Here is a 24,006-nt window from a genome sequence, read left to right on the forward strand (position 1 = left end):
TCCCCCTTTTTGGAATGCCTCACTCTGGAGTTATACGAGGGTAGGTTTGGGTTGGGCATTAGGAAGAAATTCTTCCCTGTGAGGGTGGGCAGGCCCTGGCAAAGGGTGCCCAGAGAAGCTGTGGCTGCCCCTGGATCCCTGGAAGTGCCCAAGGCCAGGTTGGACAGGGCTGGGAGCAGCCTGGTCTGGTGGGTGGTGTCCCAGCCCATGGCAGGGGACTGGAATGAGATGATCTTTGGTTAATCCAAACCATTCCGTGATTTTATGAACTCATGAAGCTGCTGAAGCTGAAAGCTCTGAATTCAGCTTTGGCTATGAAGCAAAACACCATTTACTCTGTGCTTCCTTTGTTAAATATGCCAAACAACTCTGTCTCTTCCCTTTTCTCCCTGAGGACCTCTGGGCTGGACAGGGACATAATGTCAGCTGGAAAAGAAAGCAGATTCAGTATTATATAGAAATTAGGTGTTGAGCAGTGGTGCTGATGGGGTTCCTCAGAAGAAGAGACATGGTGGGAGGTAAGAATTGCATCAATCAGGACAGAAAAGTACATCTGTGGTGGGAATATAGGCATGTCTGTAGTTTTATGAGGGCAAACGGTGCTGTGAAAGAGACTGGCACTGCTGCCAGGGAAAAAGTGGGTGAAACATGGGCTGCAGATCCTCATCAGGGCTTTTTGTCCCACTGTGTGGTGGCTTTGGAGGCCTGACCCGAAACACTGCCTTGCTCTGGGGTGAGAATGGGACAACACAGCTCGTGTCCTCAAGCATTTAGGGTAACTTCAGAGCTGCTTGGGCTGGAGGCTGGCACTCAATCAGGAAAGAGCTACCAAAGCACAGATGGTTTAACAAAACCCACAAACCCAATCAAAAAAAATCCCCAAGCAAACCCTCCCTCCACTACCTTAAAAAAAAATTCCCAAACTAAAAAACCCTAAAAAACCCCAAACCAAACTACATCCCCACCATCACCATCCCAACCAATTATGGTGCCAGAAAGGTTTTCCCTGGTAAAAATATCCCAAAGTGATGCTAAACCCATTAGGAAGCAGTTGATCCTGCCTGCAAAAACAGTGCCATGCCACTAATGGGAAGAAAAACAACTTCCTGAGTGGACAAGGCATCTCAATTATTTTTTCTCTGTCTATAGATATATTTCTCTGCAGGCACAGGCTGTGAGGGAATGAAATATGGGAACATCAGAAAAGGGGAGAATGGCTGTAGGAAAAGGAGTGTGATGTTCATCACTAATTAAGGTATGAATCAATTCGCTGCTTCTTGGCCTCTCTTCCCATCCTCCGTGGGGTCCTGGGGAGGGAAGAGGTGAATGCCCACTGTGGCTGTGTTCTGCCTGTCCCACATTGCTGGCTGCAGGACATTATCCCAACATTTTGGGTTTTCAGATGCCTGGGGGTTCCCTAAATTTCATGTTATGCTTCTATTTTCTTCTGCATTTTCCTAGTTACTCCTTCATGATTATTTTTATCCTGATTCCTGTTTTCATAGCAGAATGTGGTGAAAAATAGATCCAGTGAGAGCTGTCCTACCAGGCACAGCATCATTAGATGCTATTTATTTTTCTGATTTTTTTTAACTGAGATGTGAACAAAGGGTACTTTTGCAGTATCTCTTCTTGCCCTCATCTGCTTTTCTCAGTGGCATTTTGCTCTCCAGCTGTTTGGCATATATTTGTAAATTAAGAGTAGCAAGGTGCCGTGATAAAAATATATTAATAAAGCATTGGGATAATCTCTCTTCCGGATCCAATCCTATGGGATATGAATTCCTGTGGAAATTAATGGGCTGTCTGGATTCCGATGAAGGATTGAGACTTCATGGTGTAGATGGATCAATATGGTGTAAATCGATCAATACAGGCAATCAAGTGAGCCAGGCGAGGTTTATGCTTAATACACTCCTGCTGTCATCCTTCACTGTGCCCAGGTTTGTGTAACACAAGCAAATCCTCCAAACCATATGGCTTTGCTGGGTCTTCTCCATCCCCTCACATTTCATACCATTTCTGGGTTTTCTTACGAAGTTGTAGTTGTGCAGCAGTAATTAGGCTGGGAATTCTTTTTAATTTTTTTAATTTTTAAAATTTTTTTACATTTTTTAGGTTTTTTCCCCTCTTGAGTTTTGTTACAGAGCATGGGTCTGGTTTTGGTATCAAGGTGTGTTTGGGACATTCCGAGTTTCTCCCACATATTGGTGTGGGTGTAATTGGTGGGCAGGGGGCTGCAGTGGTTGGGATATGGGGGAGATGAGGTGGTCACAAGGCCACTGTGGGGTCAGGACCTGTCCCTCCCTCTCCTTTTCCTTGTCACCCTGCACTGCCAGGCTGGGAGCTGCTCTCACCTGGCCAGTCTGACCTGATTTGGCACCCACTCTGCTTCCTTCAGGAATAGGGCAGTCAGCCAGCTGTCTTAAGTCAGGGAATTGTTTCATTTTTCTGTAGGAATACAACTTTTGGAGGAAAAGAAAATTTCAAGAACAAAACCATTTTTAAAAATGCGCTTCCCCTTCCCAAACCCTCCCACCTCATGGCTGACTCATGGGCAGACACTTCAGTAACAAGTAGCATCTTTTGTTTTTTGTCCTTCAAGATAGACTTCCAAGCTCTAACCACTTTTAAACTACCATACACTTTTTTTTTTTTTCTTTTTATCTGCCAATTCTCCCAAGGATTTACTGACACATGCTCTGTCAGCTTAGTTTTCCTCTCTTCCTGTTGGCCTCCCCTCCAATTCCACACCCAAGTACGCATGCAGAAATTATCTCATGATTCAGGACAATACACGGCTCTTCAGATCTGCCATGAGCCATCTGCATGGCCTTGGGCATTTTGCTACTGTATTGCAAACTCTCCACTCTCAACCTGCACACAATTTCATTTGGGTTGAAAAGAAATGTTAGGGGTGACCACACTCCAAACTGGGGCTGTGCTGCCTTGGCTCCAGATGTGAGCACGAGTGACTATTCTGATCTGAGAAATGTGTGGCAGCAATTTGTTACAAGGATTTATACTGAGCTCTGCTGACCTGTCTGGCCAGGCACATATGTCACACAGAAGTATGTTTTCTTCCTCAGATGGTGCTGATCTGCCTCTCTGCACAGTCACAGCCTGTGCTCGAGCCCCTCATTGCTCTGCTTTGCTTGACTGACTCATTTATCCACCCTTTTCAAACCTTGCAAATGACTTTTGTCTCCAGATTCTTCTCTTTTCACTGGAGACAAGGCACACAGCTTCTTCCCACGTAAATCACATTCCAAAACTTTGATGTCATCTTTATTTTCCTCTCTCGAGACTCCTGAGAAACCCTGCACAGGATGATTACTTTCATCTTATCTCTTCTTTGGGAAAGACCAGAGCAGGGCTGCTTTGCTGGACCCTTTAGCATCAATAACAACACACCTCAAAGAGCAGCATTTATAATGGTCTGCCAGGTCCCACCTGGGCTGAAGAAAGGTTTTCAGTAATAACACTGCAATTTTTAATTTTTTTATTTTTTTTTTCTGAAGACAACAGGGAGAAACTGGGAAAGGATGAGGATTTACCAGTGTGGCTTTATCATGAACACAGCTGCTGTGAGAACTGTAGCGTCAAACCCAAGGAATTTCAACAAAGCCCCAAACTTGATGCTTTTCAACATTTCCTGAATGTTTACTCTTTAGGTTCATACTGAGGTGCTTTAATAAAAGCAAACTGACTTCCAGAGGTTTGGATGACCCGGCCTTCCTGTTGTCTCTTCTGCAGCCAAGTTATTAAAACAAAACCCTTTCAGCTATTTTGTTGAGATATGAAAGGGTATTTGCGGTGTGGTGGCTGGAGTCCCGCTGTCTTTTGAGGATGGCAAGAATCCCTCTGGCTGTGTGGGGGATCTGAAGTGATCTATTTATAATTTTCTTACCTTGACAAAATGCAGGGAGTGACTCAAATATGTCCCATCCTTATGGAAATTAATTGTGTTAATGGGATCATTAGAATTTAGAGTAGTGTGAACAAACTGGTTTTTGCAGCTAATGATGGTTCTTGGGAAGGTTATGTCATAAGGAAGGCGGAGAACCTGGTCATCTATATATATGTGATCAGCCCTGAGCCCTTTCTTTGGGTTTCATTGAGCAATGCTCTAGTAGAGCCAACGTAGGCAAACAGCTGCCACCACCCTCACCATGAAAATAGAAGGTGCCTCGGTGGTCCTTGCTCTGGCATTTTTCTGCTTCTTCTCAGGTTAGTAACTTGTGATGTTCTCTGTGCTGGAATCTGGGACTGGCAGAGGACGCAGCCTGGGAGTGCCCGTAAAGACAGAGAGAGAGGATTAGAGAGCCCTTGTTTTTTAAAAGGCATGGTGGTATAGCAGAAGACCATCATTTTCCTGCTGTACTACATGTACTGGTTTGATATAACATGTCTTGTTAACTACTCTTTCTTTTTCATGTGGAAATAGTGAAGTTTTATTGGTAGAGGAAAGCATCTATTTCAAATAGAATTAACAGTTTAAGTAAAAACCAAAAAAAGCCAAACTCCCATTTGTCTAAGTGGAAGAATACCAATTTCCAACCAGACCGAATTCTTCCATAAAAAGCCCAACTTTGAACAAAAATGTAATACAATTTTTTGTAAATTCAGAAAAATGGTAATGTCCTGTCAACACTTGCTAAGGAAGGCATTTTCACATGGCTGCAGTAATTTGGCTACAATAGATAGACTTCAGCAGGAGTTGGGTTTGAAGCAATGGTCTTTCAATTTCCTGCCGGTTTCTATTGAAAAAGTGCTAATGGAAGATTTCTTGGCAGTTCCTTGCAATGCCACTGATGATGCAAAGGAGGATGAAACACATTATACCAGCTTTTAATGGCTTAGTAAAAAGAAATGGGTATCAGCTACTCACCTGCTGACTCATTATTAATTTGATAATTTGTGTGAAGTACTGCAAATGGAATGGGCCCTGAAAAGGAATTTGTTATTTTGGACAAACAACAATGGCCTAGCTCTGGTATCCCAATTTTAAGGGATGGTGAAGCATGCAAAAAATGTTTAAGCAAGTTTGATGCAACTACCAAGGCAGGGGTATAGGATAATGGAGAAACAGTTACTGAACCATCCTTGGAACTTGGATTTTAAGCCTGAGAAAAGTAACACAGTAAAGAAGGGCACAAAGACACACAAAAAAATGGATGTGATTTTGCATTTGAATGACAAAAAGTGCAATGTTCCAGAAAGGACTGGGCATTAGAGAATTTCTATCAGTGTGAAATAATGCATTGGATTAGCTTTTATCAAGAGGTATTTGGGTGGATTAGGAAACTGCATCAAGTATTTTAATTAAATGCTTTTGCTTTAAAATTTCCCTTCAAAGATTTTTGTATGGTTTCATTGTTGGTTTTTCTGCTGCAGATGTTGCCAGTCAAGCTTCGATTAAGGCGAGTCCAACCTTTTCTGTTCTGATTCTCCCTTTGTTTTGCCAACTTACACTGCTTAATGCATGCTCTGAGCAAAGTCCGTTTAGATGCACTATACTTAGATATTATAATGCTTTTTCAGTGGTGGAAAAAGCATCCAATCTCTCCATATTTAGAGACAACACTTAGGTAATACAGCAATGGCTACAGCTGACACTGTGTGTTTGGTGCATGATGCTGTGAACATATCCAAACAGCTCTGGGCTGGAAATCTCACAAAGTGATGTTAGAAATGCCATGAGTTATATTTTTAATGATATTTTAGAATGTAGCTTCTGATCCAGCAGAAACCCCTGCTTCCGATAATTCCTGGATTTTGTAATTAAATGAATTAAGGGAAGTCCTTTGAGTCTCAGAAAATAATTTGATTCAATGACTTAGAAGTCAGTTCCATTCATGTTTTAATCAAGCAAGCTTGTCTCCTTAGTAAAGATCCTTTCGGGAAACACAGTAGCCAAAAATAACTAAACGGTTCATTGCTTCTCCCTGGTCTGCATCCCAGTTACCCAGCAGAAGATGCAATGGGCTGCTGCAACATTGCACAATATTACTGCTCTGCTTCCTGTGAGGGTTGTGCTTTTTTGTGCTTGTCTTGCACGTGAATGGCTCTTCAGTCACTCTGCCCTGTTTATTCCTCTTGCATCCCTCTGGCACTTCCAGGGCTGTATTTTCTGCTCTTGGCTAACTCTATAACGTGTTCTCTGCTGTAGCGGGTAGCAATTTGCAGCTGTATGTAAATTAAACGTGTTCCTTAAATACATATTCCTTTCCCCATGATTAATGGTTCTTGCAATGGGTTTTGAACTTTCTCGCTGTCTTTTCTGCCTCGGGAGCCACGAGCGGGGCTCTGGGTGCAGCCTGTGCCACGTGTGGTGTGTGGCCAGTGATGGGCAGGAGGAGAGCGTGGTTTGTGTGAGCAAAGTGGTGCTTCTGAGAGCCTGCAGCACACCCAAAAAAAGATTGAGTGTGAACAAACAGTTCTCGGGATCTTGCTGGGAGCCTCCACTGATTGCCCTCCTCTGTGCTTTTCAGAACGAATGCAGGAAGATTTGGTCGCTTCTGCGCAGCGGGAAGTTCTCCTGTCCCACCACCAAGGAGCCTTTCAGCAGCCCAAATAACAAAGGAGACCTGAACAAGTGCATGATGTGCCAAAGGCTGCTGTGAGTATCGGCTGCCTGCTGGCTCCAGTGGCAGCCCTGCCCTCCCACAGCATGTCCTCTCCTCCCAGAGCAGGGAGCCAACTCTCAGGAAGTTCCATGCTATAAAGTTGTTGTCCCTGGCCAGCCAGACCAGTCTGTAGCTCTTCAGCAAACCTGTGGACCCAGCAGCTCTCTGCAGCTCATCGCATGGTGGGGACTCACCAGAGAGTGTGAGGAACAAATGCAGAGTGAAAACTTACACGGATTAATTTCTTATTTTGGTAGATGGTGTTTGTTAGGATGGAGAGAGATGGATGTTAGGCAGGGAGAAAGGATAGCACAATGCCCCCAGTGCAGGGTTGTTAAACACCCTGGTCATGTGCCAGGGAGCTGAGCCCTGCTGCTGGTCTGTGCTGCTGCCTTGTGCAATGGGGAGGTGGGGTTGGCTGGACTGGCCTTTAATCACCCCCTATTTTGGCTTTGTGTCTGAGCACTGCACGCTGCCCCGTCACTCACACCTGCCTTTCTTGCAGGGAAAGAGACTCAAAAAACAAAGGGAGTGGTGGAGAGATGGACAGGAATGTGAACTCCTTGGGAAAGGTGAGGTGAAATCGCTGCCAAAGCCAGTTTTATAGGCGATGGCATCTCGTCTGCTGCCTCTGACCTGCTGCCCAGGGCGCTTCCTCGTCTGCAGCCTGGGAAAGGGCCCTGCAATGGGAACAGGGCAAACATGCCCAGCCTTGGGAAGAGTGTGAGGCTTTGTGCCATCCACCAGCATAAAAGAAACCAAAATTCCTGGCGGCTCCTCCCAGGCAATCACGACACCTCAGTGTGTGCCTGACCCAGAGCCCTGGCTGAGGAGGATGCCTGCCTGTTTATAAGGCAGCCCATTGGTATCTGGCAAATATTTAATAGCAAGGTTGGCGCATGTGAGCTCTGACTAGGGCAGGGTGTGGGAACAGGCTGGCTCTAATTGTCCCTTGTTTATCTTGTTGATGCACCTGGCTGGTTTCTTTTACCCATAGCTGTTTTTCTAGATAGCAGGTCTTTATGTGGAGGGAGCTGTCCTTTTAGCCTTGGGTTTTTATTCTAGATGGGAGCGAATTGGTTTCCATCAGATAGTGTTGGTTGTGGTGATTGATTTTACATCTGGTTAAGCACTGTAGCTTTCTAGCTCTTGTGTGTCTGGACAAATTAAAGGCTTTGTAAGGCATAGCTGTCCTAAGGGAGATCTTTTTCTTTAGACATCTGACTTGCCAAAGTGTGGTCCAGAAGGCAGAAGGACAGTTTTACAGCGCCAGGAAGAGACCTACACTGAATTTCTTTGTTAAGCCATAGATTTTCTGTCTGGCTTCTGGCAAGTAATTTTCTAGGCTTGACTTCCCCATCTGCAGAGTTGGGATAAGCTATCAAGCCATCTCCTCTACATGGTGTGAGAGGAAAAATGTATTACAGATCACATAACAGATAAGGCTGTAAGAACTGCATAAATGAACCTGAAGACCTCACATGTTCCATGTATTTCTTATGCTCCAGACTTGCCCTGAAAGTTATAGGAAGGCTGTTCAGAGGAAAGTAAAGGCCAGGCTGAAATGCTTTAGCGGGCTTTACTACAAAAGCCTTTTGTGAAATAGAGTGCTTTGGTTCAATTAACACATACCATCATGTTAAGTGGAAGGTAAAAACACCCACCTCTTACTCTCATGTACCTGGCAGTAGGAGGTGTTCAAGGATTGTGTTTTTATTATGCCTGCAGCTTCGATTTTTTACTGTGCATGGATTTTAAAATTCTTTAATTTTAGTAGCACGTTCTCTCACGAGAGATGGGAAAACTAACTTTCTCATTTAAAATTCACTGAAATTGTGGATTTTATACTTGGAGCAGAGCTTAGGTCCTTCGGGCAGGCTCTTACATGTGTTATCTATTAGAAATAGCAGCAAGGCTGCCCTGGATGTAAATGACAGATCTGCTCATCTAAACATACGGATTTATTTGTTTTATGCTGCATATTCTGGTTTTCCACAGAGTTACGCCTCAAGGAAGCAAAATAGCATTTGAAATGCAATTCACTGGGTGGATAATCCTGTGTGGATTTGGGGGAGATGTGCCTCTCTGTCAGCACATCCATGTCAACCCGTGCTTTTGGTGTTTGCACAGGATGAGTGTCGGGAGTTTCGGGATCTGTTCAAGAGAGGGAAACTCTCCTGCACCAGGGAGAATGACCCTGTCCGGGATGCCTCTGGGAAGCAGCACAGCAATAAGTGCATCATGTGTGCAGAGAAGTTGTGAGTAAAGGAAAGGAGTGTGGGAAACCTCTCCTCCCTGGAGCACCCTGGTATTCACTTTCTCATCTTTCTTCTCTTCCAGCAAAAGGGAGAATGAGCGGAAGTTATCTAAAAACAGACAAGGAAAAGATAAGGTGAGATTAAAGTATTAGGCAGGTCAATATGGAACTTTATTGGATTTTCACCCAAGACAGAGAAAAGGGAATGATATTCTACTCCGTTGCTCTTTCTCCTCTGACTTAATTTTGAGATCCACTTTCTTTACACTCTTTATTTCTTATTCATGCTCTTGAATCCCTCAAGTGAACAACTTGTGCCTGAATATTATGGTCTGCTCTGCTGACCTGTGGATCTAGGGACAGGCAAATCCTGACAGAGCAGGAAGCCAGGTGTGCTGTGCTGTCCCAAATTTCAGCTCAGGGGTGGAGAGGTCAGTTCTGCTGAGGCTGCTAATTAGGTGGAAAAGAAAAGTGTGTGAAAAGCCCTAAATCTGAACTCTGCACAGCTTAAGAGATCATTGTGTTCTGAGAGATGTCAGCCCTGCACTATCTCCAGGCCTGTGGCTCAGTTTTAACTTTTTTTTTGTTGGAAAATTTGTTCTCATGGAGCTGTGATTTGCCACCTTCTCCCTGGCGTGCTGCAGCCACCATGTCGCTGTGCACTGATGCTTTGCTGGCAAAAGCAGCCCAGTAAAGGAGAAAACAGTTGCTTTCCACCACTTTCCTCTTGCTTCCTGCTATGGGAGGGACTGATGCGGCCCCCTTAAGCATCAGTCTTGGGGATAATCCTGTTTTAGTGCTTTTTCTAATGACTTTGGCACCAAAAAATACGAGTGTAAGTGAAATTTGCTGATGGCAAAGCTGGGAGGCCAGAGGAGGATCAGCAGATCACTCAAGACTAATTGGATAGTGCTGAGGCCTGGAGTAATAGAAACAAGATAAAATGTAATGGCAGTGCAAGATCACACAGTCAGTGATTAACAAGAATTCCTACTCGTTGGCTAGAAGTGACAAAGGATAAGAAAGCCCTGCATTTATTAGCGGGTCAGGGATGTGACAGGCCATGAAAAAGGAAAATGCACAGCTCAGATGTACTCGGTGAGATTTTTGTAGCAGAGGTCAGGCCTGAACAGGGCTCCAGAAACGCTGGCTCAAAGAGAAAATGTTTGAGAGGCTTTTAGGGGAAGGCAGATCTGTCTGCAGAGGATTGGGCTGCTGAGCTGAGGCGGTCCCAGAGTACAAGGCTGGTCCCAGGGAACAAGGAGAACTTTCCTGGGCTTGTTGGGAAGGGAAAGCATTGCCTGAATGGTGCAGGGGTGTGAGCTGGTGGTGGGGAGAAGCAGTGAGGCTCATGGGGAGCCCCTCTGGAGTGGGTGCAACACTTATTTCTGATGGGAAAATGCTTTATGGCTGTTGGCACAGCAGGAGAGGCTCAGCCAGGGCCAGAACATCTCTTCTACCTGTGGCTGAGGTGGCTCTAGGGAAATGTGGGGCTTTGTACTCAGTGGTTTGCCAGCATTACCCTCGTGGGAAAGCTGAGGAGTGGAGGCTGGGGTGCCCTGGATGGGATGCAGAACAGCACTGGGGAAGCTTTCCCCTGGCAGAGAGAAGGTATTGTAAACTTCTGAGCAAAGCAAAGGGTGAGGCCAGTGACCTGCCAAGGACCTTCACTAAAGCTGGCAAAACTGTGCACAAAATGGGCAAAAAATTGTGAGTGTTAAAACCTGTTTTTAAAAAGAAAAGGGTAAGTGGAAGTCGCTTCCTTATCCTTTATGCTTTACTATTTGGAACTGCCTATTGCAGTGTGTCAAATTGTTGAAATTAAGGGGACTGAATGTTTCCATCCATGTTACATAACAGGGACAGGTTAACACAGTTTCTGTACAGCAGTTTTGAACAAGGAACAAATTAATCATCCCCTCTCCAAACAACCTTCCTGTGCTCGTGGGCTATTAAGTGTGTTTGCTTTGTGCTTTTATGTTTTAACTGCTGCTTCTTGATTGACATGTCCCAAAGTATGGCTGGTTTGGAGGATCCTACGCGCTTTGTAAAGAAAATTATCTTGAGCTACAATCTGGGAAAAGGCTGTAGCTGTGTATTAAGGATGTTGGGAGAAAAGGGAGTGACTTCATTGCTGTATGGGTCACATCACTGGCATGCTTTGGATAGCCCAGCCAGGAGAATAATAATTAGTGGGACCATACGAGAAAACTCCCAACACGTGCTGTGCGGGCAGAAGGACCTGGAATTTTTCTGACTCACCCCTCTGTTTATATGCTAAGTGGCTGGTACTGCACACCCTCTTCTCTCACCCCCACCCAGACTCTCCTGTGATGCATTTATGATGGTTCCATGCTTTCCTGGCAGGAAACCCCAGGTTTCTAAGGACCTGATCAATAAGGCAAGGAGGACAGAGTGCCCTAACCCTGCCCTCCTTCCGCAGGATGACTGCAGCGAGTTCCGCTCCCAGTTTGAAGCTGGTGGCCGTCTGTCCTGCACGAGGGAGAACGCCCCTGTCCGGGATGCCTCTGGCAGGCAGCACACCAACAAATGTCTCATGTGTGCTGAGAAGTTGTGAGTACCCCTTCCTCTGAGGAGGGAAACCTCTGGCTGCAGAAGTGCAGCTTCTGCCTGTGAAGCTGCATCTGGGCAATGCCTGGGAGAGTCCTGACTCACAGTGGCCCTCCAAGAGATGCTCTGGCAGTAGGGCTCCTCTTCCCCCTTCCCTTCCAGCACTAAGGGCCCGAGGGCAGGTGAGAAGCAGTGTGGAGTAGAGGAGGAGAAGCAAGGTTAACAGAGAGCAGCCCCTTTCCCAGGGGACTGTTGGGCACGGGCAGCTCCTGAGGAGTTTCCCACATGTGTACTTTGCCTTCCAGATGCTCTCTCTCTCTACTCCCATAGAGCATATGCAGAAGCAGACCTGATATGAAAGCAGCCACCTGGAACCAGGATGTAGCATACAGTGGGAATGGTGAGGAGAAAGGGAGAAGCCTTAGGGGTGGGAATTAGGAACAGGACCACCAGGAGCAGGGACTGTGGATGGGGAGGTGGTACCTAGTGGCATGACACTGGCTTACAGGGCAGCCCTGGGTGCTGGTGGCACTCACACTACCATAGCACTCTATTTTTTCTCTTCTTTCCTTCTTCCAGCAAAAAGGAAGCTCAAAGAGGGGGTGGAACTGTCCAGCGCAACAAATTGCCCTCTTCAGAGAGGACAAACCAGGTGAGATGTAGCTCAGAGCCTGTGCTGAACTCAGAAAGGGTCTGGTGAGAGTCTGTGGGATGTGGATGGCCAGGGACTGCCTGTGGTCAGCCTGTGGGATGATCAATGTGTTCAGGATTCTGCAGCCAGCTAATCATGGGGGAGAAGCTGGTTGTATTGCAAAGCCTCCCTCATTAGTGGGATGGGTTTGGGTGTGAGCATACGTTTGGACCTGACAGAATGACCCCTCTCACTTTCCCCATGATGTGATGCTATATGAGAGATAAAGGGCAGATTCAGATGGCCCACAATCCTGTAAACCCTTGGATGATAACATTTGGTGGATATGGAGTGTATCAAACCTGCTACTTTAAGAACTGTAATTCTTTGGGTCTGTGAGGATGAGGGGGTAGGGCAGGAGCTGCTTTAGGTTTGCTGCTTTCCTGGTTGCATGAAAGTTGTTTCTGTGGTTGTTGAATGTGTTTCTGCCCCTTTTGCAGAAGAACTGTGGTGGTTCACGGCAGGGTTTAAACGACAGGCGTCCCTTCTCCTCAGGCAGAGGGTGAGTTCAGCAGCCCCTGGGGTGTCCCCACACACACCACCAGTCCTGGCACTGGTTTCTGCCCCCTTCCATGCACCTGTACTTTTTGGGGGTAGTTAGGAGATTAATTGGAGCAAGAATGGTTCAGCAACATAGGAGCAGCATGGCCTGGGGTGGAGCAGTGCATGTTGTGCTGTTTAGTGCTCACCACAGTGAGCTGATAGAGTTGCTGAGCTGGTGATGGGGAAGAGACACACACTGGGGCATGTCTCTCATGCAGCTCTTGCTCCATTTTGGCCTTGATGTTCTGTGTACGAAGCACCAGTGATTGCTGTGCTCAGAATCCCTCTCAGGACACTCTGTCCAGCAAAATCTGTCTCCTGGCAGTGCACACGTGGGTGCCTGGCCCTGGCTCAAAGGCAGTGCCTGGAGCACCACGTGCTTTCTGGGTACTGGTCAGGAAGGCAGGAGCTGTTTGTTTTGTAGCTGTTGGCCCTGAGCAGGACTCAGCTGCTGCTTTTTCTGGAGCATGCTGAGATTTCTTGCTTTTGACTGGTGCAATTCCTTCATGTCCCCCTTCCATCAAGTGCTGTCAGCAGGCTGGGGGTGCAGAGCCCTGGGCTGGGGGTGCAGAGCCCTGGGGTGATGGTGCACACAGTCTGAGCACAGGGCAGGGCCATGTCCTGCTGTTGGCTTTCTCCCTTTTATGAGGCTGGGGGCTCCTCTCCCTCTCCTCTGCTGTGGGTGGGTGGGTGCCAAGGTACAAACAGCCCTCCAGGAGCTGTGGGGGTCCACAGGGAGGGTGGGTTTGCTCCCCCTGTTTGGAAGGAGATGGTGATGGACTCTATCTCTGCTCTCTCTGCCAGCCCACAAGCTCAGCGTGGCAGGAACTGCAACCGGCCACCAGGCCGCAAGTCACAGAGCAGAGACACCCAGGAGGACCCGGAGGTAAATCCACCCCCTGCCCCTCGAGTGGCAGCTGTGTGGGCAGGATTGGGGCTCCTGCCCCTCGGGTGGCAGCTGTGTGGGCAGAATTTGGGCTCCTGCCCCTTGGGTGGCAGCTGTGTGGGCAGGATTGGGGCTCCTGCCCCTCGAGTGGCAGCTGTGTGGGCAGGATTGGGGCTCCTGCCCCTCGGGTGGCAGCTGTGTGGGCAGGATTGGGGCTCCTGCCCCTCGGGGGCAGCTGTGTGGGCAGGATTGGGGCTCCTGCCCCTCGGGTGGCAGCTGTGTGGGCAGGATTGGGGCTCCTGCCCCTCAGGTGGCAGCTGTGTGGGCAGGATTGGGGCTCCTGCCCCTCGAGTGGCAGCTGTGTGGGCAGGATTTGGGCTCCTGCCCCTCGAGTGGCAGCTGTGTGGGCAGAATTTGGGCTCCTGCCCCTCGAGTGGCAGCTGTGTGGGCAGGATTTGGGACCTCTCCTATGGGGTGCTCCTCTGCTGGTGCTGAGCCACCCCTGCTCCTTTCCCAGCAGCTGTTCTTGTTTTTGCTGTAACCCTGAAGCTTTTCACTCGGCCCCATGTCCTTGGAAGGGTTTGAATGGGTCAGAGGCCTGCTGAAAGCCGCTGGATCACCCAGCATGGAAACAGAGGGGAGGGCTTGGCTCCTTGTGAGAACCCCCCAGCTCTGAGGGTGTGGGTCTCGAGCTCAGGTTGGAATCCTGCCCCACATGCAGCCAAAGCAGGGTAAAGAGATCTGAGATAAAGTCCATGGTCAGAGCAGGGTGGTGGAGCTGACCAGGGGATGAGGACAAGTTTGGCAGAAGGAAGGAGTGCTAAAGGGGAAACACTGAGTGGTAGATGACAGCCGTGTATGGAATAATGTAGGAGGAAAGTGGGGGTGTCTGCTCTCCCTTCTCATGAGAAGAAAATGGAATAGTTCCAACAAAGCTAAAAGTGGAAAATGTGAACTAATAAGAGAAAATAAGTTACCGTAAAAAGGGTGACTAAACTGTGGATCTCGCTATCACAGGGTGTTGTCTAGAGGTAGGATGGTTTAAAAAAATACCTGATGTTTTAATTCCTCCAGAATTTTCATACAGTAATTGAAATAGCATTTTGGAAGAGATAGGAAATGTGTTTCTATGGATTTGGAGGGATCTTACTACCGACTGCTTTAACTCTCTCTGAAGCCTCTGCCACTGACCGCTTTGAGAAAAGGGATATTTGAATTAAAAACTCAATAGATAGTTCAGGTACGGCAATTTTGATGTATTCCAGAGGAAGCATTAGGTGTAATAAGGCTGGTGTGCTTCAGGGCTTAGTGGTATTTCCTGGTAGCACTGGAGGAGGAGTGGAAGCCGATGAGCCTGACAGACCAGAGGTGATTCAGGGAGCAGATCTGCTCCTCTCCTCTCTCCAGGGCCACCTGTGGGCTTTTTCACAGACTATTCCCAGAGCCAAAGCAGTGGTGGCACTGGCTGCTGGCACCTGTGATGTGTGGAGCTGCTGCTGGGGTGGCCTCCTGCCCTGGGCTGTGGTGCAGGCAGCAATGTCTGGTGCGTAGGAAGGCATCCAGCAGAGGATTGCAAAGGTCAGCATTGTCTGCTCTCACGTCACTGATAATTACCCAGATGAGGGAGGAAGCAGCACATTATGGAAATTAGCAAGTGACGTTTAACCAGCAGGTGCTATCACTGCACCCCAGCATCACCAAAACCTCCCCTGTGCTGCCCAGCATGAACTCCCTCTTCCCTGGGGTACTTCCTGCTGCTGATAAACCATCGATTTTGTGCTAAATGCTGCATCTCCAGGTGGAGGGGGAAGTGGAATATTCTCCCAGACCCACTGCACCATTTGCAGCCATTGCAACACATTTTGTAGCACTGGAGAAAGGGGTTGGGAGCCCATTAGTTGCTTCATCTCGATCTTTTTTCGGTTCCTGGAGCTGCAGTGGGGCTGAGGAAGGGGCTGTGCATGCCAGGGAACAGGCTGTGCTATCCCTGACCTCTGCTGTTGGAAATCTGCTATGACTGTGCAAAACACCCGCTCCTCTCCGCTCGCAAGGTGCGAGAGGCTTTTTGGGGATCCCTGTAGGTCGCTCCTTGTTCCATCAGCGTGTGTGCTGGCTGTGCCACGAGTGGTTTGTGGGGAAAACTGTGCCCAAATGTTCCCGCTGCTGTGCTCAGGAGGAAGCAGGAGGGCACCCCTCATTAGTCATAGCTGCTCGTGTGTCTCAGCGCGGTGGGCGTCAGGAGCTCTGCGTGCTGCACCGCCCACAGGCTCCTGGAGCTCTTCCTCAAGTTTGGCCAATGGGCTTCATCTCAGTCCTTGGAGATAAAATGGTGTCAGTACACTGATAAGGAAGGCTAGGTACAGGTAGAAGGTTTTGTCCTGTGGATGCAGTTTGAGAGAAATAAACCTTGCCCTGGACTGTGGTGTTGGGGTGAGTGAGTGGGGCTTGAGGGCTCTGTCCCCCAAGGCTTGGCTGACTGGTCCAACAAGAGACACCATGTCTTTCCAAGCCTGGCCTGGCTGGATGTGACACAGGACAGAGGGGCTCCATGCAAGGCTTGGTTTGTGAGCACCTTCGGGTCACATAAAGGAGCGTCTTGCAAGTGAACCATCGCCAAATGTGATTTCTTTTTCTCTTCAGCTGGACTGCGATCGAATTCTGCATGGAGTAAAGGGTGGAAGGATTTTCTGCAGTGAATCCTCACAACCAGTCTGTGGCACTGATGGGAAAACATACAAAAATGAATGTGACTTGTGTTCAGCTGCCATGTGAGTAGGCGGAGAGATTTCAGTAATACAGGGCCATCCACCATTCCCGAGTGTCTTTTGCAGAACAGTGTTTGTTTTGATACATCATGACTCACTATCAAGTGTGTCCTTGGTGCTTCGCTGTTAAGCAAACATAGATCAAAATGCCTGAGATTAATCTGATGACAGCTAATTAAGATACACAAGTTGCCAGGGTCCCCTATTCCCTCTCTGCCCAATCATGAGATTGTTTGGGGAGTAATAAATGCCATCACATTGGAAGTAGCATCAAAGCATTAAGGAGCCCACAGAGGACTGTCATGCCAGAGGCTGAGAGCTGTGGTATTGCAAGTGAATAATAAGCAATATCTTGTCCTCCCTTTGCAGGAGAGCTTCAAACTTCATCACGGTAAACTATCGAGGCGAGTGCCGAGAGCCTGCCCCTGAAGCGGTAAGCGGCAAACCACAGCTGGGCTGCAAAACGTCAATCTCTCCCTTTGCCCTGGTGGAAATTCCCCATTGGCACCGTCTCAGCCTGTGGTGACCTGATCCAGGCAGACACAATAGGGAGTGAGGAATGAGGAGTGGCTGGCACTCACCAGCTGCCCACTGTGCCCTTCAGCAGGAGCTGGGTGTCCACTCTTTGACCTCGCTGGCAGGTTAACAGAGTTAGCTTGTTCCTCCAGGTAACAGTGGGCTAATTGAAGGCATGCTCTCCAGCTGTTCTTCAGCCACAATAGTTGAGAGGGAAGAGAGAGGTACTGAAGCTCCTATTTCTGTTTTATCTTTTTTCCTGGAGTGGAATGATGGTGAGAGGTGAAGAAAAGAAAGTGCCTCTTGGCTGTGTGTAGCATCCCACTTTACTCCAGGTGCCTGCTGGGGAGCCAACCTGGCCCTCTGCACCTGTGACAGGATCATTAGAGCCCCAGGAATGGATACTCATGGTCCAGATGTTTAAATACAGGTTGAGACTTGGATTTCATGCATAACCTGAGCATAGTCTCCATATTTTGTCTAGGCTGTGTGGTAGGAGTGTGTTGTGTCTGGGAAAACAGCTGGCTTTCTTCCTGGGACATCAATAGAACTAGAAAGACCAGAACTGTATAAATGATCAAGGCCTTGTTCCCTAAATAATATCCAGGGAGATGGTTGGGTTCACTTTCAGGAAAGGTCTTGAGCCTTGACATCTTGTGCAATCCCACAGAGCAGATGAGTTAAACATTTCTCAGCTGTGCTTTGTCTTTCTACCAGGGGAAGCTGGACAGCCTCCAGCTCTTGGATTTGCAGCCAGTTTGTGACTCTGTGCACGGGAGGTCCTGTAGCACCTGGGGAGGACTGTCCTCGTTGGCATGAGCTCTTGAGAAACTGAATCTTCATCCCCAGGGAAATAGGTTCCCACTCTAAACCTGTAGAGAATCCAAATATTGAACCCTACCAAAGAGTTTTCTGGGAAATTTTGTGTGGGAACATTGGCTTCTAAGTATGGATGTGTTTGTAGGCACAGTGGGATGTGGGGTATGAGAGAACCATCATTCCATAGTGTCATTCCATGTCTTCCTCTGCTCAGTGCCAGGACACCAGCAGGCCCCTCAAACACAGTAAACCTTGCTCCTTTCCCCCTCTTCTCTAGAGCAGCAAAGTGCTCTAAACTTTGCTTAAAGTCAAAGAAATTGCAGCACAGGGAGAAATAATTTAGCCTGTGATGGTACTGGAGGCCTCTGTGTCTCAGTCTTTAGGGAGATGGAGCTGCTGTTGGCCTGGGGGTACAGGGAGATGAGGCACTACATGAGTCTGGTAGTGACTGTGTCCAAGACAGAATGAGACTGAATACACCGTGGCAACTGAAAAATGGAGAGGATTCCCAAAAATCTGTGCTTGGTCTGGAATTCCTTACTGTTTAACTGAGCCATTACAGCTCTCAAGCCCTTGCAATAAGAAGGGGATGCCATTTACTGAAAATCAGAGAGCTTGCAGCTCTGTCAAGTATTCCAAGGAGAGATGGATGCAATTAAAAGTCAAAGTGATAAGCTTTTTTTCTTGAGGCAAAAGCCAAATGAAAGCCGCCCTGCACAATGATTTATTCTTTATGTTTATTAAGTCACCTGAAGAATTGGACTGGAAGTTTATGAGACCTTATAAACAATGTACAGAGCAATGTTATTTTCAGCACTGAAATTCATGCTCACTTGCAGTATAATGAATTTTTCTTTCTGCTGAAGATTCAGGCACTCAATATATGCTACTAAAACCTGGAGGAAAGCAGTTCCAACAGTGCTTTTGGCATCAGAAATGCGTTTAGAGAGTTGCAATGTGCAGAATGTGAAATGCTTTGGAGGAAGTTTAGAAATTGTTAACCAATTGTAGCATTTCCTTGAGTTGTATTTTTAAATTACCCATGGAGAGTGCTGGGTTGCCTGAAAAAATGTGTTTTAGAGCTGCCTCATCCCTTTGCAGCACAATTCCTGCATCCACTCCTGCCTGCAAAGCTCCAGGTGTTTCTGGTAGCTCTGGTGACCTGATGGATATCTGGGGGGGATGCTTGTGGGAAAGGCTGGGAACAGTGTGGTTTGAGAGAGATTTTACACTAAGGGTGCATTTGGGCATGACTGGGGTGGAAAACCTTGCTGCAGGGAGAGCCTGTCCCCACTGGTCAGGACTGAGTCTCGCCACCTTCCCTGGGAGGTCTCTGCCATAACTGAATTCCTTTGATCCTGTTCTGCTTTACTGATGACAAATATAGGTCAGCATCGTGGGATAAGATATCTCTTTTTGGTAAGTTAACTGGCTGGTTGGTCCTGCAGGGCTGTGTCACGTGGATGAATTGATTGTGGGTCTTTCCACCACATTTGACTTTTAATGCTGTGTATCTTGCAGTTCCTTTACTTGTTCAAAGGTTTTTCACAGTAATCACCTGGGAGTAGTCACCAGCCTGCCCACGCTGGTCAATAAATCAGGGGAGAAAAGGAGTTATCCAGTTTCTCCTTTCCTTTTTTAAACCTGTTTCTCAACAAACAGATAACTCCCAGGTTTGCAATGGGCAAGTCCCAGTTTCCTTACAATGCTCTCTGTTTTGCCATGCTACTTTTAAAGGTAGCGAAAAGAGGGAAAGAAGAAAAGCAGGATCTTTCCCAGGTTAGAAAATAGGTGTGGAAAGCACCTAGCTTGAGGCTGAAATTAGTCTTGTTTTGCTCAGCTGGCAGTGGCCCAACCCAACTGCCCTTGTGCCAGGTTCTGCTGCAGTTGTCTTATGTGGCACTGAGCTGGCCTGAGGGGCTGTCACACAGATGCCAGTGTCACACAGAAGTGGACAAGCTTGGGGATGGGCTTATTTTTTTCCCCTCTTCCTTTCCAGGAGTAATGGAATTCAGCCTGCCAGAAAACACCAGGGATCAGCTGTGACCAAAGGTATGGGCAGAGAGGCAGGGACTTAGCCCTGCTTGGCCAGCCTGTCCTTTGGAGGTTGTGTCCCACCTCATCCAGACAAGCTGCAGGGCTGGGACAGAGGGTTCTTTTTTGGGGCTGAGAATGTGGGGACTTGAAATAGTGGGCTCTGCCCTCTCCTTTCTCCTGGCTCTGTTTTTCCTGGCAAGCTGTTTCTGCAGAGCAGGGAGGATGCTGGCAAAGCAGTCCCCCATCACAGGGAGGCAGGAATGGCCCAGAGCCCCTGCAGAGCATGGGAACATCACAGCTTTAAGATTTTCTCATGGTCCTTTCAGGTCCCTTTGCCTTCTGGGACTACAGTAATAATCTGTTTGCTCTCTGTCTTTGCAGAGCAAGTAAAGGAAGTGTTGATGTCGAGCATCAGGGGAGCTGCCGAGTCCCCAGGACTGCCAGAGCTGCCTTCATCCCCTTCTGCAGCACACAGGGCCCATTCTTGCTCAGGTGGAGGGCAAAAGGGACTCAGTGGTGCCTTCCCAGGTCTGCCCCGTGCATGTTGCTGCAGTTCCTGCTGCCTCACTGTGTCTTAACGTGCTTCCCAATAAAGATAACTCCTCAGCTTCATGTCACTTTTCTTCACTCAGCCTCAGGGCAGGGACACACAAGTCCCTGCTCTGGCTTTGCACCATGTGCTCCTTAGGCAATGAGCAGCCTGAGGTGCACCAGCTGCTGTAAATACCTGGTGAAGATGTGGGACCCAAGGAGGAAGAGTATGGTCTGGGGTTTTGTGAGGAGGGGTCAGGGGTCAGGTTCTCTCTGGCTCGTCATGGGGTCTTGGGTCAATCACTTCACTGCCCTATCAGCCCTTTTCTCCTGCCTGTAAAACGAACATTAAATGATATTTACCTACCTCAGAGGGTTGTTTGACATTTGTTTGGTTTACATTTGGAAACCTACAGAGAAAAAATTTGGTTTTGAAGCACCCCGTATCTTGGGCTGGCAGTTTAGATGATGCACGAAATGTCCTCTTCCAGGCTTCTCATGTGAGGTGCTGGGAAACCCAGACCACAGTTTGGAGCAATGCTGGGAAGTAGATACATGTTGAGTGGTCATGTTAGGAGATGTGCTGAGCCCAGAAAGGTCTCTGGGATCTGCAGGGGTGACTTTGGCTGGCATTTCTTGCTGTGAGAAGGCAGAAACACTGGTGGGGCCCTCAAGGCAGTGCAGGAAGCTCAGCCATTGTGGTGGCCCATGGACCACATGCTGCTGGGTCACCCTCTGCTTTGGCCTGAACTTCCCTGTAAGCTCAAGTCAGTTCCTGTCTCTGGAACCATCTCCTGCAAGGAGAGAAGGATCCTCCCTTTGGGGCTCTGGTGCTGGGGCAGGTGGATAAGTTCCATGGTATGGAACACTGCAATTTTTTAAGGAGAAGGGTTGTTGCCTTGAGATGTAACTGACCTACAGATGGTTCTAACTCATTCATCTTCTGAAACTGTGTTCACAAGAAGCCATGCCTCTGAGCCAAGGGTTTCCCTGGGTTTCCAAGGTTTTTTGGGGTCAGTGGATCTGGGCCTGGGATGGGGTTTGCAGAACAGGAGGCACTGATGACAAGTTACTAGAAATCTGCTGGTGGTTTGCACGTACTTCCTGTACTCTCTTCTATAGCTGTTACTTAAAGCAAATAGGTTCTTTATTTGTATAAACTGTATTGCAGGACCTGACCAGAAGACCTTGAATGAACATTTGCAGTGTTTGAGTCCATTTTAGCTGTGACCTGATCTGCAAACACTTTTCTCTTGCAGATAAGGTTGAAGTGATTTTCAGATTTTGACAGGATTTTATTTTACCTAATACCAATTAATTTCACTCCCACCAAAGACGTAGAATTCTTTCAAATAAGTTATCAACTCCTCTATTTCTGCTGCAGCTAATGAGAATTGATTTTAAACTCCTAAATGCTTACGCATGCATCATGTTTTATTGCAGCTGATAATAATAAAAATTGATTTTATTATCAGCAGACTGCCATAAGTGGTTGTTAATAGTTTGTATGCTTATTTTTAACATGAGCAAACACTATGATTTAGAAACAAATTATGACTGCCTCTTTCTACGTGGAAAATCCCCTCACTAAGTAGAGTCATGTAGGGTGAGAGTCACCAGTTTGGGGCTGGTTTGCTGTTTTGGGGAATGCAGATTTTGTCTTTGAGCAGAGATGAAACAAGTACATTCTTGAATGTTATTTATGCAGCCTGAGAGTGATGAATGTCAGACAGTAAAAATGTTCTCTGATGATGTCTACTCACTGATTCCAGCTAACATCATGTGCAGGGACATCATGATTTCACAAAGGCAGTGCACAATTTGTGGCTTAAAATAAATTCTTGCAAATGAAAATCAGTGCACTTGAAAGCTGCTATGATTTGTAGTGATTTCAGGTATTTAAGTTTTCAAATAATGACCCCTAAAACCTTCATTAACTATGCTTGAAAAGCAATAAACTGATGAAGACTGCCCCAGTAGCCTCTTCTGTCAGTATTTGAGCACCTTCTAAATTTCTCCTGCTGCCAGCAGAAATTACCATCCACAAAAATCGCAGCTGGTGATAAGGGATCGTTAATCAGATTCCAAGCCCATCTGCTGAGGAGGCACAGGACAGGGACTTGCTAAAACTGCCTGTGCTGCTGTTAGCAGCAGGGCTGGCTCCATCCTGCTCCCAGCAGTCTGCCTGCTGCTGTCCTCTTTCTTTCAACCCCCTTTTGCAGGTTGTTCCTAGGGCTGGCCGATGAGGAACGTCCCTGGTGGCGCAGCAGAGCTCCGGAGGGACACCACGCGTTTTTACTCCTGGGGGGAAGGAGGCAAAGGCTCGTGAGGTGCTGGAGGTTTACCACTTTTTCTTTTATGTTTGCTCTTGGTTGCCCTTTGTGTTGCCCTTTAAAATGGCAACGAGGCCACGCCAGTCCTCTATGAAACTGGAAAGGTACCAGCGCTCTGGAGACTCTTCGGTTTGCTGTAAATTACACTTTATTAAGGGTGTTGCTTGCCAATAACCACAGACCCCATGTGGTTCACAGCAGTTCCTGAGGTTTTGCAGAACTGGCATTATGAACTGACTCTTTGGTCTCCAGCCTCTCAGTGCTATTGGGTTCTGAGCTAAACTGCCCTCTGCCGGGACCTTAAGCGTCTCAGGATTTTCTTCCTTTTTTCATAGAAGGTGTCAGGAACTTATGCGAGTCTTCAGGGCATACAAGTGCTGCTCTTGGTAGAGAGTAAGGTCTGTTGACTCTGGCAGATGCCTCAGCAGTCCTTGAACTCCCTGTGGTGTTTTTCAATCCTCTGTCCATTTGGAGCTTTGGAGCTCTGCCCAGCAACTCCCTGCTGCTCTCCAGCCACAGTGAGGGAGAGCCCTGGCATGGCCTCTTGGGGTGCTCTGCCCAGGGCACCTTCTGCAGGCTTCCACAGCAGGCAGTGCTGGAAATCTCTCAGTTTAGGGGCATTTGTTCCTTTAAGAACTTGGTGAATTGTGACATGGAGAGCTTGATGCTGTTTGTGCAGGGAAGCCCCTGTGGCTCTGCTGCAGAGCTCTCTTTTCTGACTCTCCCTACATCCCTGCGATGCTCAGTCCCACCACACAACTTCTGCTATGGGTACCTGGGGATTTCAATGTTATTCGTCTTGATTATCACAATTTATGCTCCATGGCCCATCTGCTTTCACCTTGGGGACTCATGAATGGGCTTCTTTCTTTCCTCTCTTCAGGGCTTCTGTTTGGCAGCTGTTAGAACATCTGTCTTTCCCTGCAAGGCTCTCCCTACTACAGGGAGCTCTTCTCCAGGCAATTTCCCTGGGATCTCACTGCTCTATTCTGCTGCAAGATCTCTCCTGGTGCCCACCTCTTCCCCTGGAAGAAGTTTTGCAACACAAGAACTTCCAATGCTTTCCTCTGCATAAAGGTATGAGAAATTCTACTCAAGTTGTTCACTAAAAGCAAGATGTGACTGCAAATTAGAAATCCAGACCCTTGATGCAGGAGGTCCCAAAAGAAATATTTTAGTGCTGGGTGTGGTAACAACCATCCCTGTGGTTTGAGGGTGGGAAGCACAGACAATTTCTGCATATATTTCTGAAAAACAGATGAGTTGGCTTTGTTGCCTTCTTGCCTCAAAGGGGTTGCTTCCTTTCTTGGCCTGTGTCAGTGAGATTCTGCAGAGATGGAGACAGATGATTCACAGGACCAGAGGTAACCTGGAGAGGCAGCAGAAGAAGGGGGTGGAGTGCTCATGTCCAGGGCTGCTCAGCCAGGT

The 24,006-nt window shown here is 47.6% G+C and overlaps 1 protein-coding gene across 1 annotated transcript in view; it reads left to right on the forward strand.

Annotated features, from left to right (window-relative positions):
- LOC131584228 (serine protease inhibitor Kazal-type 5-like) overlaps positions 1 to 20,686 on the forward strand; it is a 51,510-nt gene extending 30,824 nt beyond the window's left edge. Inside the window, exons 2-13 of the mRNA XM_058849128.1 lie at positions 6,495 to 6,622; positions 7,135 to 7,201; positions 8,760 to 8,887; positions 8,970 to 9,021; positions 11,330 to 11,460; positions 12,037 to 12,109; positions 12,589 to 12,650; positions 13,496 to 13,577; positions 16,218 to 16,345; positions 16,712 to 16,775; positions 19,677 to 19,729; positions 20,096 to 20,686. Coding sequence (XP_058705111.1) covers positions 6,495 to 6,622; positions 7,135 to 7,201; positions 8,760 to 8,887; positions 8,970 to 9,021; positions 11,330 to 11,460; positions 12,037 to 12,109; positions 12,589 to 12,650; positions 13,496 to 13,577; positions 16,218 to 16,345; positions 16,712 to 16,775; positions 19,677 to 19,682 — 921 coding nt within the window. The 3' untranslated portion in view covers positions 19,683 to 19,729; positions 20,096 to 20,686. The remainder of the gene's footprint in view (positions 1 to 6,494; positions 6,623 to 7,134; positions 7,202 to 8,759; positions 8,888 to 8,969; positions 9,022 to 11,329; positions 11,461 to 12,036; positions 12,110 to 12,588; positions 12,651 to 13,495; positions 13,578 to 16,217; positions 16,346 to 16,711; positions 16,776 to 19,676; positions 19,730 to 20,095) is intronic.
- The last annotated feature ends 3,320 nt before the right edge of the window (positions 20,687 to 24,006 follow it).

Source organism: Poecile atricapillus, chromosome 13, assembly GCF_030490865.1.
Source record: "Poecile atricapillus isolate bPoeAtr1 chromosome 13, bPoeAtr1.hap1, whole genome shotgun sequence".
In the NCBI taxonomy this organism is placed as follows: Eukaryota; Metazoa; Chordata; class Aves; order Passeriformes; family Paridae; genus Poecile; species Poecile atricapillus.